Here is a 20,117-nt window from a genome sequence, read left to right as displayed (position 1 = left end):
TCCCATTTGCAAAATGTCTTTCTAAACCAAATCGCAAATGTAGTAATGTTTCCCAAAGACATGGTGTGTCTCTTGACTCAAGGGCCAAGATGTAGGGAGGAAGAAAAGAGAACTCTCCTGAGGCCAGATTCTCATCCAGAGCAGTCAGCATAAAATTTTTTACTCACTACAAGCTTTAGATGAAGCCTGTAAACCAGCAAATACCTGTTAATGAGAGTGGAAGATACTGTGCTGCAGGAATTGGTAGACATCAGCTGCTTACTTGTGTCTCAGCCTGGAAATTGTCCTTTGTCCCGTCCCTTTGCTCAAGCTTTTGTTACTAGAGGCAGGATGACAAACTGAACGTAAGTATGCGATGTTGGGAGTGCAAAAAATATCCACATGGCCTTCAGCATGGCTTCTAGCATGAAGAGAAGCCAGCAAAAGAAAACTGGGGGCTGGAGATACTGTTGTGGCAGGCTGGTCTCTACAGTGATTTCACAGACATCTACTGCAAACAACGTAACGTAGAGCAGACTATAAGGAATGATCCTTTGTCAGAAAAAGTAGCAAAGAAGTGCAAAAGTGAAAGAAAGCCCTAGCCCAAGATCGGTATTTTAATCTTTAATTTATACTTGCATCTACCAAAACAACAGCATGACTTTGTCAAGCATTAACAGAAATGAAACTGAGTAGTCACGTTTTTAGGAAAATCTAAACATTCTTCTCTGACACTGTGTTACAGCATTTATACCTATCCCTTACCAGGACCAGTTTCTACTTTAATTATAATATTAACTTGAAATATTTCTTGAGGTTTAGCCTAGCCTAATTTTAAGACTGTTTTGATGACTTCTTCCTACAAAAAAGAATGACTGTGTGGCATAAGACAAGCCTGCTCAAGATAGAATTATTTTTAAACACTCACTCTTTTCACTCAAGTGCAATAATTCACATGAAGAAAAAACAAGTGTGTTTTTAATTTAATGATTTAAAACTAATTATATTCTGGTGTTACATAAATTTTATATCTCATGGCAAAGAAACTGCAGATCTGAAGAGTAATCCATGTTTCATTAGTTTGTGTATTCTGCCACAGAATATAACATTACACTCTTAAATTAGTTGGAAGCCACACTGTACTGCAGAGTATAAAAACAAAAGTGAGGGCTCAAGTTAGGTCAAGCATATTTTGTATAGGTCTATTAAAAATCTCATCTATTAATATTAATAAAGATGTTGAGACACAAAAGTCCTTCAATTAACATATATTAGGCAGGCAGGCACAAGCATTCAAGTGATCCCACTGTGAACAGCAAGAATCCAGTCCTCAAAGAATAAAGCCATGAGTGTGCTGTGTACATAGTGGGGCAGCTAGAAATGCTAATGCCACAGAAGAGTGAAAAGGCAACACCCTATTGTCTGTGCAAGTAAATATCACTTTATTGCCTCAGCTTCCTCTTCTATTAAGCAGGTTTGTGCTGGGCCTTGTTATTCCAGCAAGAATAACTTCAAGACCTATTTTCTTTGCCATCAAACTTTTTTCTTTTACCATTTTTTGGCAGGAACTAGCTGGGCAGCCATGTATGAGTTTCAGGAAGAGGATTTTCATCCAGTTGTACCACTTATTTGTAGATTTCCCTAGCTTGTGAACTAACATCGTAAAAAAGAAATTAACTTGCATGTTCCAGAAATTACTCTGAACAATAATGGTTCCCACGGTACTGAGCTTCAACCATCAAGACTCATTCACTTGCATATGACCTGATTATTTGACATTTCTTCACCCTCATTCTTAGTGACTTCCGAGCATGATAAACAATAAAAGGTTACTGATGTCAACCTATTGTGAGCCAGGATGCTGTTCTCATCTAACACACAGTAAAGCCAGTACTGAAGCTTAATTAATACACATTTGTAAATTGTGCTGAGCTGTAAGGCCTTACGATTTCAGGTTTCTTCTGTAAATGTTTGCCTCAAAGCTTTAGTCAATGCTCCACTGTCTGAACCAAAGATAAGTTCCGCTTCCATCAGCTATTCACATAGCTGGTCAAATCACTGTCAGAACAAATCAATAGGAAATTCCTTTAGCATACTGTATTTTATGGTAGACCTGCAGCAACAGAACTGGGATTAAAACGGGATATGAAAAGGCAAGAAAGAACCAACATTTCTGCCTCTAGTGATGTGATCAAAAAGACAGAGGAACACCTTGTTTGTAATGTAATCAGCCATTAAAATTCAATTCAGATACCATTTAAGCGCTAATCAGAGCCTTCCTAACACAAAATGAGTGGTTTTCAGGAAAAAAGATACCGAAGTCTGAGCTTCAGCTGACATGACATGGTCACTGTAGGACCACTGCTAGCTCTCACTGCAGAGATAACCAAGTTTAACCCCTCTCCTGCCAGCTCACTGAGAGAAGACCGTTGTAAAATGAGGCACACTAAGCTAACAGCTTCTGTATGGGGTCAGGAGTCAAGAGGGAGGGAACAATTCTGATGGCTAAAAAGGCTGCTGACTAGAGTGGGGCTGCTGCCAGGTCATCGGACACTGCAACTTCCAGAAAGAGAAAGCAGGTATTTTCTAGAAAATCCCTAGAGAGCTATAAATCTGTAAGTCAGAAACTTTACTCATGCTTAGGAGAGAATGAAATCGGATATAAATAGCTCTGAAATTGTCTTAAAGAATTGACCAATATATTATTGGCATCACAGCCTGGATGCCTTTGTCTTGCCCTCATCCATGGACTGCAAGTTTCAAAGCCACAGACATTGAGAACAGTCTTTAGACCTCCATCCTTCTCTCACTATTTGCAGTACTGGACAGCAGTCCCAGGGATCAAACTGCCATCTCTTTGAAAGAGTATGGGACATGCTGTGCACCAGAAATACAAACTCTTCCCTAAAAAGTTGCAAATTAGAAAAAGTTACTTTAAATATCTTGTAGACTTAAACATAACTGTGACAAACAAAAAGTGTAGGTGCCAAAATGACTGAGGGACTTATGGAGCTGGTAACAAATTCCCAGTGACCATCCAGACCAGTTATGACTGGGCAGCCTACATTGAATCAAAATCAAGTTCCCAACTGAGTACAAGTGTGCAAATCACAAAGCTGTCATGATAATCAGGGCACCGGTTTTGCAGAGAGGATAAGGAGGGAGTAAACTTGGGGAAAAAAAACCAAAACAAAACAAAAAAAAAAACCACAACATGTTTAAGAACAGTTTTGATACCACTGTTTGCTCAAATTTAAGTGGACTCTGTGGCAGGGCCAGGGCACAACCAAAATACTCCTGTGCTTTGCAGTCACTCTACTGCTATGTGTCACGTACAGAGCTCTACGAGTGGACTGCTTGAGCTGGACTTGAACTACAGTTTCACAGACTGTCATTGTGTTTTGTTGAAATAAAAGCCTTTACACTCCAGGTCTGCAAACCTGGTATCTTCCTCAAACACTTCCGAAGTGGAGGAAGAAGGGAAAAAAACCAGAAATAAAACTTTGTTTAAGTTAATTATTAGTGACTGAAAGCTGCTATTAGTTATTAGAATCTGCCTCTAAAAAGGCAAATATTTTAGCCCTTCAGCAGTTCACAGCTGTGTAGAAGAGAATATGTTGCATATCAGCAGCAGAGATGGTATGGTCCAAATGAAAATAGCGGCGCTTAAAATAAAAATCCTCATTTACATCAAAGACATCCTGTTATGAAGAGGTCAAGTCTGTGCAGACAGGTCATCCTCTCCTGACCCTTATGAGGGCATTTGACTATAAGCTTCTCTCTAATGGACTAGAGAAAGTGTGGGAACTAAGCTTTGTGGAAAGACTTCGCTACAGAAAGAAAAATGCTGATGTTTCAAATGTAGATAGAGTCTACTAATTCCTTTAGAAGTTATGATAAGACTGCTGCTTAACAAAAGTGCCAGGATCAACTGCTTGTCTATGTACAAATGGACGGCTCCCTGCTTCTGGAACTGCTTTGTGGGTGCAAGCAGCAGTGCTCGCAAGAGCCTGAAGTTTGGTCTGAAATACACCGACGAACAATTTCCATGCTCTTACTGCCAGATGAGCAATAATGGAGCTGGCAACAATGACTGAGAGGACCAGCTCCTGGGGGCACTCTCTTGAGCTGTTCTACATCCACAGCCCACTGTGTTCAGGCTGATGGAGCCAAAGTGCTCGCAGCAACACAGTATTTCCTGTATCTATGGTCAAGGGTTCCAGGTTTTTTAATATAAGACCTGGAAGAAACACAACTTCTATTACTTTTCCTGTCCAGTGGAAGAAGATTATTTCTCCATCATTAATCCTCTTTAATTCCATTTCTCACCCATCAGGAATCAGTAAGGTCAAAATGCCTGGGAGAACACTGTCTTTGTCTTGCAGAGCTAAAGCCAGAGTTAAACAGAAAGCTTATCAGACAGATATGGAGAAGGGCAATGAATAATCTGATCACACAATTCATTCCCTATCAGCAGTCAATTCAAGGCTGAGATCAGAAACAGCGCCCTGTATTTGTCTCATATCATTTAAAATAGCTTAAAGATTACAACTTTTACCCATTGTCACCTGATTTTCCTGTAAAGATTTTTCTTATTTTCATCTTTACTATACTATGGAGTGAATAATGGCAAAATGTCCATCAAAACAGTAGACAAGATTAAGATCCTGTGAAACAGCTTGTGCTTTATAAAGGCTGGAGATGTAATGGTGTCTTTATATAAAGAAAGTCAAAGAACTCATATGCCAGATGTTGTTCATGTTGTGCAGGTATAATGGCCAAAAATGTAGGATTTGTATATTGACTTGTGGATGGACTAAAAATAGTTTGAAGAATAAGTCAAATCACTAGCTCTGTACTTAGTTTCTCTTCAGGGTCCCACTGGGCCAAATTTTGTCCTATTTTCACAGCTGTAGGTTTCTAAAGGAACCTCACTGTGAACAGCAATTATTTTGTACTTTTACTAGCAGTCCAGCTCACTGATTTTGATGGGAGTTTGTCTGCATAAGAACCTTGGGATTTGTCTCAACATATTTAATTGGTCTTAAAGTGTGAGCTCTAGGAATAAGAGGCTGTTGTTAGCATGAACTTAAATAATGCTAATACAGGGTGTAATTAAATGACTACAAAGAATAGGTACACGAGTTGCCTTGCCTGCCTGCCTCTTAGGTGGCCAGACTGTGTTAAGAAGCTTTAATTTTGTGGCTTCTTTGATACTTCAAGCAAAGTCCTGCACTCAGACATGAACACACAACAACCATTGAATTAATGTATCTCCTGTTTATCTCTCAGTACTACATCTAACCCTTTCTCCAGTCGTAGACTCCTCTGACAGTTCGGTGAGTGTAACATGATTCACCCTTCCCTCCTCTTTCTCTTCCCTTGACTAGACACTAACAAACATAACAGAACTTGAGACAAGACAAAGAGGCCCCTTATAATGAAGGATTTGATCACATCTTACCAAAAACAAAGGAGGACACCAGCTAGCGCATGAAGCTGACGCCACTCTTCTAATTGAGATACAGAAATAAAAGGGAGAGAATGGTCCACATGCACTTCTAGCGTAAGCAGGTGCATCCTCTCAAGCCGCCACACTAGTGTGTTTGCTTAGCGCTGAATGTGGCCTGAACAATAAAACTGTGTGTCAGACAGTTTTAAAGGACCTGAACTGTTCCCCTGAACTGTACTGCTTTTCTCTCTGACCCAAAACACACATGCATGTCTCCTCTGTGATGTAATGTTCGGAGAGTTCCTTTATGTTGTATGTATGTTTCTTTCCTCTCAGCGCACATGTTTTGTACTCGGTATACACCCTCACCTGGCTCCTCCACCAAATAGCAGCAGCATCCCCACAAATGCTATACAATAAACTACTCATTCTTTATGTTCACTGTTTTCTATGTTGTGTATTGGACTATAGCGTAAACTTGTTCGACTTTGTAAGAGAGTTCTTGTCCGCAAGTGGGATATGACTTCTGCTCCTAAATGCACAGTCCTAAATTACTTTTAGGAATGTCTCTAGGACACAAATGGACTACTGACAGCTCTGGGGTTCTCTTGTATTCTGCCCTGATTTACCATGTGATTGCAAACAACTCACTTTACACAAGAGATTGTGTATACATAGACCTAACATAAGTAGCACATAAGGAGACAGAAAGGAGACAACACACAGTTTATACACAGACTAGGAAGACAGGAGTAAGGCTTTTAGAGACAATGTCATCATGGAAGCAGAGTTAAAGATGGTGAACCTACAGTAGATACCTGTTTTTAACACAGACGAGATAGCACAACATGCAGATGAGGCAAGAGGAATGAGGTAGGAATACAGACACAGCCACACTAAGTCCTAAAAAACAATTTCTTACTCTAGCAGTGGCCAGCACCATCTCCTTCAGGAAAACTGAAAGACTACGCCAAGTCCACAGAATGCAGGGGTTTATCTCCCAGTTAGATAGCTAAAGGCAATGATAAATAATAATATATTACTAAATAATAATAGTAGTAAAACCATATAATCAGAATAAGTAAGAATTAGCTCAAGTCAGGATTTCAGAAAAAACCTGAATTTGGGAAGACTCAACAGCTTGAAATGAAGAACATAAGCAGAGGATGAAGCAGCAAGACAAACCAGTGGCCTGGATATGTCAATTGAGCACAAGGGATTGAAGGAAACTCCAAGAAAGCAATAATGAATATCAGTGGAGAAATGAGTTGAAAATTTTGCATTAATTTCTACTTGGGCCACATTAAGATGATGCCAAAGAGAGAAACTAGTTTAGTATTTACTAATATAAATGAACTCATTGACCCAAAGTTGTAACAATTAAAAAATCCCACCCCTGACAGAGAGCATGTATTAACAAAATACAAGAAAATGAAAAAAGTTATCACAACTTCTTTGGAGGGAGTATATCATGTTCTCCACAGACGGTTCAGGACACATTTTTCTGACGATGCACAAAGTACATCTGTCTTTTGAGCACTTTTGATAAAATGACTGAGCAAATCTGTGTGACAAAACATAAGTCTGAATTTTAATAAATCTGTCATACTCTTTTATTGCTAAATAAGTATGACACTGCTACTCAATGCCTGATGGTGAAAAAGATACTTAGGAAGATCTTGACAAGATTTCTTGCGTACAAGATAATTTCATTTAAAAAAAAAAATAAATAAAATTTTAAAAAATCACAGCTTGCTTGCTGCATAACAGATGCTCCAACAAGTAAAGGATGCCGACTGAAGCAGGAAAGGGCAGAAGACAGAAGAAAGCAAGTTTCCTGTTGAAAATCAAAGCACCTAAACACTTTGATGATGAAAAGGCATGAGACAGTACTCACAGTAAACTTGTACACATTCTCTTAAAATGCTAACTTAATGTATCACTTTTTCAGATAAAGAGCATAGATCCAGTTTTGCCTTCTAACACATCAAGAAAATTGTGTTGACTGATGGAAAGATTTAGTCTGAAATCAACAAATTAGCATAAAAACTTGGGGCCTTACTGTCAACTAAGCTACTAAAACATGAGTAAGATACACACATCTCTGAGTAGATCTATACCAAAGCCACAAATTCTTGCTCCTTTCCACTGTTAAGTTAAGGTCATCCTGCCTGACAAGCCATTTCGTATAGACTCTCTCAAAAGTCTACTCTGCAGGCAATGGCAGGTAACAGACAGCTGAAAGATTGAATACTCTAGGTCATCCAAAATATTAGATCAAAGAGTCCCTGTAGTCTATTGAAATGCAATTGCTTCCAAATCACATTGTGGTGTTCCAGGCTTGAAAGAATGGGTCACTGCGGTTTTATTGTAGAGAAGCTATTGCTAATGAAAGGAACAATGGAAAGATTAGTGCTACCAACCATATAGAAGAAACACCACTTTCGGTTTAATTGCAGTGAACAAAGCAAATAGGAAAGAAGGGCAACCAAGTGACAAAAGTAGTTGGTGCAAAGAGGATATAGAAGCTATTCACAAGGTTCTCTTGATCAGAGCACAGCATCCAGACTTAACATATGATTACTGAATTTGGATCACAGTAAAAGATGACGTGGTTGCCATTACAGACAGCTGACAACACATTTTTAAGAAGGCAGACTTACACACTGAAAGACTAATAATCCTGTTGATAATTTGCTTGGGATTCATTAGGTGCATGGAAATCAATAAATGGATAGGGAGAAAGGAACAATTATACTTTATTTGTGATACCTACTCTGCAGGAGATTATTATAAGTAAAGGCTTACTTCATCTATCAGTTTAAAATAACAATTTGAGGTGAAATCTACTGAACCTTGGAACTGATTAAAAAAAGAGAGAGATTCTAATTGGTGATAATCTAGGTACTGAAACAGGTTCTGCCATAATAAATTTGTTCATGCCACAATATTTCTTCTCTTTTGATCAGTTTCTGGATCTTTTCTAAAAGAAGCTTACCAGTCATAACAATCTCTATGTCGAGACAGTGGTAAAAGATCCATTTCAGTCTCAGTTAAGATCACCACATTCTGTTTTTCTGTGACCTGAGGCAGACTTGAACCTTCCTCCTCCAGACAAGACTTGACAAGCCCAGCATCACTTAGCTCATAAAGCATGTTAAAAATCAAAACCTGACCAAACAGGGGAGATCACCCAAACTGTAACTGTTGGGTGTAGGTAGACCATTTCTCTTAGAGAAAAAAACAAACACTGCAATAAGTGAAAACATTTTTTTTTTCCGGAATAAATATAGTAAAATCTAGCAGTTGTGAAAATCAAGCTTCCACCGAAACAAATAAGCACATCCAATATTAACAGTTCAGCACTACAAACACAACTTTAAGAAAAAACAAAACACAACAAAACAAAGCTTCATTGCCATTCCTGGCACCTGCTCTAACATCACATTTGCAACTGTTCAAATGAACTGTAAGATACTGATTCCTCTAACTTGCTGAGAAAAAAAAAAAAGTAGAGCACTTCAAAATATAACCCAGACTACTTCAACCAGTTATCAGTATTCAACAGCTCTTCCTAATGAACCACCCTCTTCTGAAGTCACTGATCACTATTTCAAAGGAAACACTGTGTGTCTCAAGTGCTCCCTTCTTGGTCCCCTCACACAGTTTAATCGCCCTTGTGGCCAAGAACCTTTGCAAAACAGATTTCTAGAGGGTGACCCAACATATCCTCTGGACCTTAGTCACCCACAAAGCATACAGATAGCTTCCTATACCTCATACTATTAAATGTCACTGCTTTCATCTGCATGCATAGCAGATTGCTTTGCAAGTGCAAGGGCTGAAACCTAAAAAATATCAATAACTATTTATCCTGTAAATGATTTACATCAGTAAATACTTCTCTGCAGGCAATGAGTACTGTCAACGTATTTTGAAAAAACAATTTGTAATAATTTATCACGAACTTGGATGGCAGCCATAAATAGAAAATATGCAATGATAATATTTAACACATTCATAAGAGATCAACTAATCAAGACTTATAAACCCAAATAAGGCTCGAATTGTCAAAGGAAACAAAGGGAAGCTGGTTCATATCTCCTGCTGAGGTACGAAATTCACCCTTCTTTAAAGCATTTGATAAACCTAGGTACAATTTTTTTTTCCTCACAAGCATATGGATGGACTTTTTTTTCTTTATTCATAGGAGTTCACAAAGGCAGGAAGAGCATTTACTTTAGAGCAAGCAAAACTATATAAACTATCACAAACTACAACAAATGAAAATTGCTATGGGATAATTACTAGGACTACCAGTCTTCTGTTTTTTCCTGAAAGACTGTGATCAAAAAATACAAAGGATGTGTTGCAGTTCATTGGCTATAACTAAATCTCTTCTGTTAAATGCAATAGCAACTAGTAGTATTAGGAAAATAACTAAATGGTATATGGTATACCAAATATTATACAAATTACATACCTTCAGCTACTATTCCACATATGAAAATACTTTTAATGCTGATTTGTTTTAAATAAACACTTACCAAGCCTACACATGTAGATATTGCTACCGAAGAGGTGCTATCATTCCTTATAAATCCCTGGTAGAAACACTGCTCAGTTTCATGTTCCTGAGAATTTGAGACTCCGTCTTTCCCAAGTACCTGGACAATAAAATTGTTGCTTAAAATGGTCGAAGGTTTAAGTTCTAAGTGAAGTTCCTGTCCAAATGCTGAAAATCTGTAGTGCAAGGAACTCTTTGAACTCTGAGTTGATCTCTTTCTCCTACTACTGTGCAAAACATCATGTGAAATGTATGATCCACTGGAATCCACTTTGACAGGTGTCACAAATACATAATCTGTAACGATAGAAATTTAGCCATCAGCTTTTGTATCCAACAGATAAGGTAAGCATCATTCTAACATGGTAAACATCAGACTTTCACTCTGGCGTGAAGTATTCCCCCATTTGGGGAATGGCCTGAAAGCTCTGCAGGCTATGTGTGTATAGGCTTGGCTGAATAAATTCACCCCTGTAAGTCACACAGGCTCTCAAACAGTGTTTGTTTCCTTTCTGACCCATGGAGAGGTACAGACTAACTAGCATAGCTGTGAACATTCCCACAATCGCTCTTCTGAAGACATTTGTCATCACCAGCAGATCTGCAGTTTTTCCCCTCCCCCAGTATTAATTGCTGTCAAATGTGAAGGCTGCTCTGGTTTGATGGTTTTTTCCTTTCCTAAGAACGCAGCAAATATTGTATCACTGTAGTGGTAACCATGACTGAGACTTTGTAGAACTGTACCACTTGTTCAAATGGATTAAAGGATTACTTTATTAATACCTTAACCGCGTGGGACCTCCTCTCTTTGTAGTGACTCGATTAGACTGGGTTTCAAATTGTAACTGACCTTCAGCAGAAACAGATTACATCCTACCTAATAAACTTTAGTCGCCATTGCTAATTGCATGTCAAAGAAGTTTATTGTTGTGGATAAAATATGTGAAAAATTACAAAACTATTTGTGAGGAGAAGACTAAGATCTACTCACAATCACCTAAGAAAGAAAAAAAAAAAAGAGGCCACGATTCAGCTAGCTGCACAAGCAGGTGCCTAGCTTGAAGTACATTAGCATTGCTGTTGACCCAGTCTTACAGGGATTGCTTATATCCTGAAAGCCGTGTCTCAATTTTAGCCGTTTGCTGAACTAGGACCTTTGCACCTATTCCTGGTTATATGAGTAATTATGCTGAATAAACTGCTTCCCAGCCCCATTTCATTTCTGAGCTGTATTTCTCTGTGAATGCTTAAAGATGTCCATGCATTTGACAGCAAAATAATTCATTTCTCTTCCCAAATTGAAGGAACACCATTAAAAAAGAACAACCCCCCTCCTTCTTGTGTTGCAACAGATGTTGCAAAAGCTATCCATCTCTTTGCCTGAATAGACTTTATTGGACACACATTAAGCTGAAAACATAGCCAGCGATAGGTTGTTTTTCCTTAGACAGTGGAAACAATACATCAAGAACTTTCTCTTTCCTCGAGTGGTGTTAATCAACGGCAGAAGTCCAGGATGCTAAGCAGGCTGGTGGCCAAAAAATGCAAGCAGCTGCTGGAGAGAGGGAATTCCCCAGTGAGCAGACACAGGGTGCAAGAGAGTTTTCCTTTCTGCACCCTGGTGTGGTTTTCTATTGTACTTTGTTTCCACCTGCACCCCATAAAAAGCATATACTGCACTTCAAACTTCCCAGAGTCATCAGCATCTCGGTGTTAGTCTCTGCAACCTGGGAGCAAACAGCTCCTCAGCTCTCATGCACACAAGTCCTTTCTCTCCAGGTTCGTCCCCCCTCAGCCTGCATCACCCAGCTTCTTCTGCTCTCCCACCCAAATCTTTTCATTACTTCCATAACAGACACATGAGGTTCTGTTCTTGTGGCTACACACACATTCATGTTCCTAATTGCACATGTAAACGTGGATGTATTTACCATCGCATTCATTTGCTTTGTTGTTATATATTGTTCCTTTCAGCTTTTGCACACAGGGCTTCACAAGTTAACCTCTGCCCACAGTTAGCTACTTTACAGCAATCAACTTGCTTTCACTTTATTCCCCGAACACTGTGGCTTCTTCCCTTTAAATGCTCAGTCCACCAAAAAAAGCATACGAACATTTGCATGGATACACAGAGAGAGAAAGAGCCATACAAACCATGGTTCATTTCACTGACGCTGTCACCGGTTAAAGCTGCTGCGTGAGACATGCAACAGAGGCAGCACAGCTGAAGGGTCTGCAAAAGAAAAAAAACAAAACAAAACAGAGAGAAAAGGAGTATTGGGCGAGCTTGACCTGACGAGGGAAGGCAGAAAGAGCAGGCACCAGGAACTGTGCAGTAACCTGGTGTGAAAGTACACCAGGCGACTGCGAAAGAAAGCGCTCTCGACCTGCCTTTACAGCGCTTCCAAGCCACGGGAGGGCCGGGAACTGCATGGAGCCGCCGCCGAGCACCGCCACGGGTAAGGTCCAGCCGACCAGCAGCAGCCAGCCCATGTTCCGCCGCGCCCCTGGTGCTACCTGCTCCGCGAAGCCTGCGCCGGCCGCGCCCGGCTGCCCCGCATGGTCACCTGGGCCCTGCCCCGCAGCGGCTCCGCCAGCCGGCCCACAGCGCCGCGCCCGCGCCCGCGCCCCGCGCGGCGGAGCCCATGGAGCGGCGCCCAGGTGAGGCTGAGGCTGAGGCGGGTCAGCGCGCCCTCGCCGCCGCGCGCGCTTTAAGCCGCCGCCGCCGCCGCCGCCACGGGGCAGCGCTGCCTCCGGCGCCGCGTCTCGGCGCGGCCGCCGCCCGGGGGGCGACGCGGAGCGGAGCGGGCGGGACCAATGGGGAGGCGCCGGGGCCGGGCCGGGCCGGGGCGCGCGGGCGGGGAGGCACCTGGGAAAGGGGGCGGCGGGCGGCCCCCCCGGCCGCGGGGGGAGCGGGGAGGCGGCGGGGCTGAGCGGGGCAGCGCCGGTGCGGGCACACCTGCGGCGAAGAGAGCGGGGGGCCCTTCCCTGGGGCAGGAGGGGTGCGAAAACGGGGGCCGACGCACAGGGCTTCGTCAGCAGGACCGGAGCTTTCGCCAGGACGCGGGGAGCGGGAGTCCGGCACCGCCGCCAGCTGCCACGACACCGTGCCCCGTGGCACCGAGAGGACGTGCCGTGTCCGTCACAGGAGCGTCGGGGGAGAGGAACGGACAGAGGAATGAAAGAGAGGTGGGGCTGCCTGGGGAGAAAGCAGAGCTGCGACAGCCAGGACCCGTCCGACCCATGCCCACGCAGGAGCTGACCCTCACCCAGCGGCTCACACGGGTGTACGGAGCCACCAGCAGCACCGGGCTCCGGGCTCCACTGACCCAGCCGGTGCTGCCAGGTTACACTTTCCCTTCCGCAGAAAACCTCAGTAACGGATCAAAGATCTAAACAATCTGAATGGAAACTGAAGTATTGAAGTGAATGGGACTGGTCCAGGTTGGAAACCAAGGCAGAACTTGTTTCTGATGATTTTGGCTGCCCTTGGAGCAGCATCCCTCACCTGAGGATCTCCCTTTTGTGCTGGAGAGTTTTCCAGTGTGGGTCTCAGTCCAACCTCACTCAAAATCTCCCTTGTCCCAGGGCTGCACATGAAGATAAACAGTCGCTGTGCCTGTTTAAGGTGTCTCGCTGCTCCAGTTGGCCACAAGCTGGAGAGCACAGTGGAAGCCGAGGTGAGATGGAGGTCATCTCCTCTGTCTACCTCCTTCACCGGGGGGTTCATAACTAGTTTGGGGCAGTGGATGACACAGATCAGAGATATTTTCCTTTCTAAACATTTCCCGTCTTTAAACATTAAATAAGTTCCCAGGTGTGGAATTTCCCTTCGCCTCTCTCCATTTCCCAGTGGGTTTTACATTATCACCTTACTGAATACATTATGATAAAGTTTCAAGATCTTTTTGTAACAGTGCACCTGTCACCTCCCACGGAGTATATTCAAACGGAGTAGCTGGCTACAGGTTTACAACAGTCTCAGTGGAGCAGAACACATAAAACGTGCTGTGCATTGCAGATAATAGGAGGAAAATATAAAATTATTGGGCTGTAATTTTATTATTGGCCCTCAACACCCTGAACAGACAGACTTGACTGTTTTCAGTAGAATACCTGACTGTGAAGACTGACATTTTATTTGCTGTGAGGGGAGGGAAATAAATACCATTCTCTAGCAATTACAAGAAGTGTTTAAGAAAGAAAAAGACAACTTCCACCACAAACCTAGCACCGCTGAAGGGAGTTTTGCTCTTGATTTCAGTGGAGTTAAGATTTCACCCTGGGGATTTATAGTCTCTGAGTATGATCAAAGAAGAAGAAAAAATGTGACACTGCTTTGCATGACTATAAATGACATGCGTCCAAATTTGAGTTGGCATTAGGCAGGGGACCCCAACCTTTCTTGGCCTGTAGGCAGCAACATTGATCAGTTAACATGCTCAGACAACATCACACTTTGCTCCCCAAGTCAATCAAGATCCCAGCAGTGATGGTCATAAACATCAGAGAATCCTGCAGGCAGCTCGTTACCATGTGCAAACATAGTTACCATGCAAAACAGTAGAGAAATAAAGCTCCACAGTCAGCAGTGCAGTAAACAATGCAGTCAGAGGGTTTTTTTCTTCTCCCCACTCCCTAGCAGTTCCCACCTCAGATGACAAGCAAGCATATGTTCCTTCGGAGAAAACCACTACCATACTGCAGTCTGCTATGGGACTATTCTCTGTTCTCCCTAAGCTGTCGGGCTGGATGCTGCTATCACTTTCTGATGCTGATCAGTTCTGCCATGTTTCCAGTAGGTCTTTTTCTTTCCCTACTCGTTTGTATTCACCTGTTGTAGCTGTGTTCCACCTATATGAGAAACTCCTGTGTTCCCGGTGAATACAAGAAAGCACAGGGAACCCAGCAGAAGCTTGTCACCCTTAAGCAGCACTGCATTACAGACACTAAAACCCTTCTTGGGGAGGGATCTCCAGCACAGAGATCATTTATGGACCATGACTCCGGAAGTTAGGATTTCCCTCGTCTTTGCAAGGGAAAGCAGAGGATTTGCTACTCTACACCAACAGCGAGTTACTGCTTCACTTTTATCACCATTCTGAGGCTCTCAAGAGCATAGCCCGAGTTTCACCAGGGCTTCTCATCCACCCGCTCCAGACAGATCACACCTGCATGCAGTGTCCATTGTCTTGATGTCTAGATGCAAAGATGTTGGATGTTCTTGTTTCCATTTGCTAGTTTATTAAAGAAAATGGCTTACTGTTTTTAATTATTCTTCCTAATTCTGAATCCCTCTTTTCTTGCGAATTTCTACACTTTCTTTCCCCCAAGAACTACGCTGTCGTGGCCACTGTGATAGCGTCTAGCCCCACACAGAACTCACATTATTGGTAACATGACTGAAAGGCATGCAGAAGAAATACGCCCTGACTTAAAATGCCATCATGCTTGTTTTGCTGTCTTTGTTAGAGCAAATTTTTCATCATGTGAGACATTCGTGACCACTGAGATGAGCGAACGATTCACAGAAATCTGTTGTCTGAAAGCTGTCACCTCTTCCTCTGTCAATATAGATTATTTTTCCAGATATATTTGTAGTAGAAATTAATTTGAATAACTTATACCATATTGAAATCATCTATGATAGGATGACTGAAAGCAGAGTACTTCCAATGGGAAAATGGTGCAGCGAGGGCTTGTTTTAATCAGGTAGTCACATCGTATTGAGTGATTATGCTTAGCAGAATTGGAGCAGATATGTTTTTTTCTAACTCATCATTCAATTTCTGCAACTGTCCATTCCCACTTGACCATTTCTGTCACTATTTCTTAGCAAACAACATACTTGTTGGGTTTAAGCACTCCATAGCATTCTTCCAGATCAGTCTTTATGCTCTCTTCATGTTTATCCTCATGAAGATGTTTCACTCTTGTGAAGCACAGAAGCCCTTTGCCTTCATTTATAGTGAGTGGTGATTAATCACATGCTGGGTGAAACTCCTTGTGGAGAAGCCTTCATGGAAACCCCTTTACAAATGAAAATTGCCCTCTTTAGAATGAGCTGGTAGTTATCAAAACCCATCAAGTTCAGCTTTCTCCCAACTTGAAGAGGCTCCAAAGTGAAGTTATGCTCCAAAGTTGGTTATGCTCCATACATACCACAATTGCTAAGGAGGCTTGTCCTTCCCATTATTCATTCAATAATCTCAAGGCATTTTGTGAATTTATATACGTTGTCGAAAGAGTTCAGCAAATGTCACTCAGTTGTAGCAGGATAAAACCTCTAGCTGAACAAAATACGAGCAACTTGAAAAGGAACTTGTGGAAAGGTTCATGTAGATTAAGCGTAGTTGCAGGGATGTAGTCATCTGGTACCATATCACATTTGCACGGCTATTCATACATTATCTAAACCCACACAATATCACTCAGTTTAGGAACAGGTCAAATCCTTTCAGCTGGCATAAATGATCATAGCTCCTCTATCTAGCTGAGTTACAGAAACTGAGAAGTTAGTCTGCTGTGCCCTGAGGTAGTCTACTGGGTCCTTCCTGCCAGAAAGAGCCTTTGTACAGAAAGGAGGTTGTAAACAAAAAGAGTTCGTGGCCAGCCTCCCTGGCATAGGGAGCACCTCACATATGGTGCAGGGCCTCCACTGGATCGTGACACATCCCAACGGACTGATGGTCTGAGGACACTGGTCAGCTTCCCCTCCAGGAACGGCATTAGCACTTGCTCTTTACTTGCACGGAGTAGGTTTATAAAGCACTAGACAGTATTGTAATGCCTGCTAACAAGCACATCCATTCCTACACCGTGTCCTTTCCCCCGTCCCCAAATTTTAAAAGGCTACTTTCATACAAAGAAACAATAAGGACTTATTTGTTTACTTCCGTGAAATCTGAAGCTGACTACAATATGCTCAGGAATGGAAAACGCTAGTCTAGCATGTTCCCAAAACCGTATTTCTGCATTTCTAACCAGTGTTCAGTCTATAGTATGAGCTACTGTAACAAAGTTGCTTTTGCATGATGGCTAATTGCATTCTTCAGTGGCACATGGCATGGGCTATACCATGTCATTGGTTATTCTGTTTATGGGAAACTATATTTCAGCTGACATGGAAACTGTATAAGTAACAAAAACATCTAGTGGTTGACTTAGTGTGGTTCCTCCGTTAATTCCTGTTGCTTAAGGGCCTGAAAGTTCACAGAATAAAATTCCACTGTCTCACCAGTTTCTGTGTTAAATTCTGCTTTCTGCAGAAGCCTCAAAGCGTGGTGTTAGGCCTGAAGTTATTTCCTCAAATGGTCTCTAAACCCACAGTTTTCACTTTGCATCCTATAAATTCTGGCAAACTCAACGCAATAAAGAGTAATCTCTGTGGAATAGGTTTTCAGCACCATTTACAGTAATATTTTCTGTCAATAAGCCCCTAAATTCATTTCACATAGCTTTTTAATCACAGCCACTGGGAAGGGAGCTTGATCCAGAATTCCTGCTGTACCCGAACTCCCAACAAAATCAAAGAAACAATGTTTACTTTTTTTCCTCACCCAATTCGCACGTAGCACTGGGCTGTTATAGTCCCAAATAAATGCTTTTGATTACAAATATTAAACACAATTTTCTGCTTACATGCATTTCTCTGTATTGCACAGCATGTCCATCCTAATTTGATTAGTTCTACACATTTATTTGTGCTAGCTGGACATCCTACTTTCTGGCATGGAGTATGAAGTTCCAGCTATCCTGCTGACTTGTTAGCATTGTACTTGCTCTGTCCTGCTACACAAGAGATTTGGGCTCAGGAGCGGAACTAAAACCACCTCCACACTGGGCGCTTACGGCTGACGTACGGAAACTTCACAGCGCAATGTTCTGCATTTCTCTTGCAGTCAGTGCTGTAGGCTAACGCTTAGATTTTTTAAGAGATTAACTGACTTGCATTTCTAGTGTCACTAGCAATTTCTAAAAGGGGGAGGGGAGACCAAGGAAGCCAGAAAGACAACCTAAAAACTCCTCAAATAGCATTCATTTGGCTTGGATCCAAATGGCACAAGTTGCTGCCACAGTGTCCCGACACACTCTGGGGCTGACAAGTGAACAGGGGGAAGCTGCAGCTCAGTACATGGGGGCTCTGTCACACACCCAGACCAAAACTAAATGAAAATGTCCATCACTAACAGCAGAAAAATAAAAGCTGTCATTGTGGGTGGCCCGACTAAGGCTTTGCAAGCACTACATTTTAGAAGAGTTTTCCTGGAAACTCGCCAAGTGTAATTAAAGCACAGGTACCTCCAAACTCACAGAACTCTAATAAAAACAATTATGCAGTTTATAATGTTGTGCACGTGCCAAAATTTGTATTTATACAATGGTTCAAAAATGGCATGGGAGAAACCGTGCAGTCCAGCAGGTTCAACGATCTACTTTGAAAATGCTTTTTATAAATACCGATGTGCACTACACCCGGAAGGCTGTGTAGCCTGTGGAGTCACAAAGACATATTTAAAACCCCTGAAAATTACTTCTAAGACACTAGTAGGGGTTTCAGACATACTTTGGCAGCACGTGCAGGAAGGAAAGCCCAGTCTCAGTCAGCCAGCATCTGCACCCCAGAAAAGGATAAACCAGGCCAAGAAAGAAAACCCATATGGAAGTTTCAACCTCTTTCTTCCATGATAGGAATGTATGAGTTTACTCCACCCCCAAAACAAATGGCACCGGGATGAAATGGTACCTCACTTGTTTCTTATTGGTTCTTCTTTCCATCTCTGCAAACAAAAAATACTTGTTTCATCCAATAGAGGCTAAAAGTTGTTTTTTTCTCCCCTGCTCCTAGTAGTGTTGCTTCATCTCACCCAAGCCTGACATATTATCTTGCTTTTTCATTTTATTTCTGGACTGCAAAGGTGACTTCTGCTGATGTGACTTGTTCCCACAAATGCGAGCATCAGTTTGCATTGCTGTGTAAGGTAAGATCTCTGACAACAATTTTCCTGCTTGTATCCAGTTAGTTTCAGGGTGGGAGTCTGAGTTCTGGGATGAAAATTTCAAGTGCGCTCTGGGGACTTAATTTGCCAAAGTACCAAGAAATCACAGCTCCAGTTGAGATCAAGGGGAACTGAACCCGCTCAGCATTTCTGAACATAAACCCCTGTACTCTTCTGAACAACGTACCCTGAGAAGAACGTTGCTGGGAAGATTTAGTCTCCAGTCCTTTTTGCATGTGTTTCCTCTTTTATTTTCTACTGATTTCATGGGCCAAGCAAAGAAGAAAATTGGCTTCTCTCCCCTCTGAATTTCATTATTTGCAGATTTTTTTAATACAAGATAATGCTTCTTTGGCTGGCTCCTGGGATTCCTCTATTAAAAACTTCCCCCCCTTTTCACATCAATGAGCCTTTGTTACTTCAGCCTTCTTGCTGGGAACACAGACTGCAAAGAAGCTCAGGAGTCTTTTCAGTCCCTTCTGTGTCACAGTTGCAGTGCACCCACAAATACTTTGCTTTACCATTTTCAGTTAAATATCAGCCCATTTCCTATGAAAATTAGGTGCTTTTACTTTGGGTTCAGAGTGTGTTCATCTTCCCTTTGTAGGTGTCTGCCCAGACCCACCACCTTCATCTCTTTCTTACTCAAAATGGACCTCTCAGTGGGAATGTCAACTACAGCTTGGCAATCAAACAGGAAAATGTCTCCTGCAGAATTATGGAGCTGTTCCATATTTGCTTCTATAAGAAAGGGTTTACAGCACCATGCAATACTGTACAAAGAAGGCGTTGTCTGATAAATCTGCATAGATATTCTGTTTGCTGTGTACTGAAAGACTTCAAACTCTTGTACCATAACAAGAGTGGGGTTTGTGTTAGACATTGGAAAGCTGTATTTTTCAAGGACCAGATTTTCATTTCTTGTAGGCTATTTTGCACCACAATGGCAGTGAGCAATCACTTCACAGCTTTGTGTAAGGGTATTAACTCTAAATATTTAACTTGCTTTATACTCTTTCACCAGGAAAACATGGCCTTCATGACTTGCATTTTATTTTCTGCAAAGAAGGATATTTTTACCACTATTTTTCTTGCCAAAAGATGACAATAACAGATTAAG

At 41.9% G+C, this 20,117-nt stretch overlaps 1 protein-coding gene across 5 annotated transcripts in view; it reads right to left on the bottom strand.

The window, feature by feature from the left end:
* ADAMTS18 (ADAM metallopeptidase with thrombospondin type 1 motif 18) overlaps nucleotides 1-20,117 on the bottom strand; it is a 198,226-nt gene that overhangs the window by 71,320 nt on the left and 106,789 nt on the right. For 2 of the 5 annotated variants that reach the window (XM_075433705.1, XM_075433706.1), the window contains exons 3-4: nucleotides 12,153-12,231; nucleotides 9,979-10,295 (exon numbers count right to left, since the gene is read on the bottom strand). The exons of 1 other annotated variant lie outside the window; for it this stretch is intronic. In XM_075433705.1, the coding sequence (XP_075289820.1) occupies nucleotides 9,979-10,295; nucleotides 12,153-12,231 (396 nt within the window). Of the gene's footprint in view, nucleotides 1-9,978; nucleotides 10,296-12,152; nucleotides 12,232-12,385; nucleotides 12,544-20,117 lie in introns of those variants that run through there. 2 more of the 5 variants (XM_075433712.1, XM_075433708.1) reach the window with 2 other exon arrangements.

The sequence above is a fragment of the Opisthocomus hoazin genome, chromosome 12 (assembly GCF_030867145.1).
Source record: "Opisthocomus hoazin isolate bOpiHoa1 chromosome 12, bOpiHoa1.hap1, whole genome shotgun sequence".
NCBI classification, from domain to species: domain Eukaryota; kingdom Metazoa; phylum Chordata; class Aves; order Opisthocomiformes; family Opisthocomidae; genus Opisthocomus; species Opisthocomus hoazin.
This window is presented reverse-complemented; position numbering and strand designations above follow the sequence as displayed.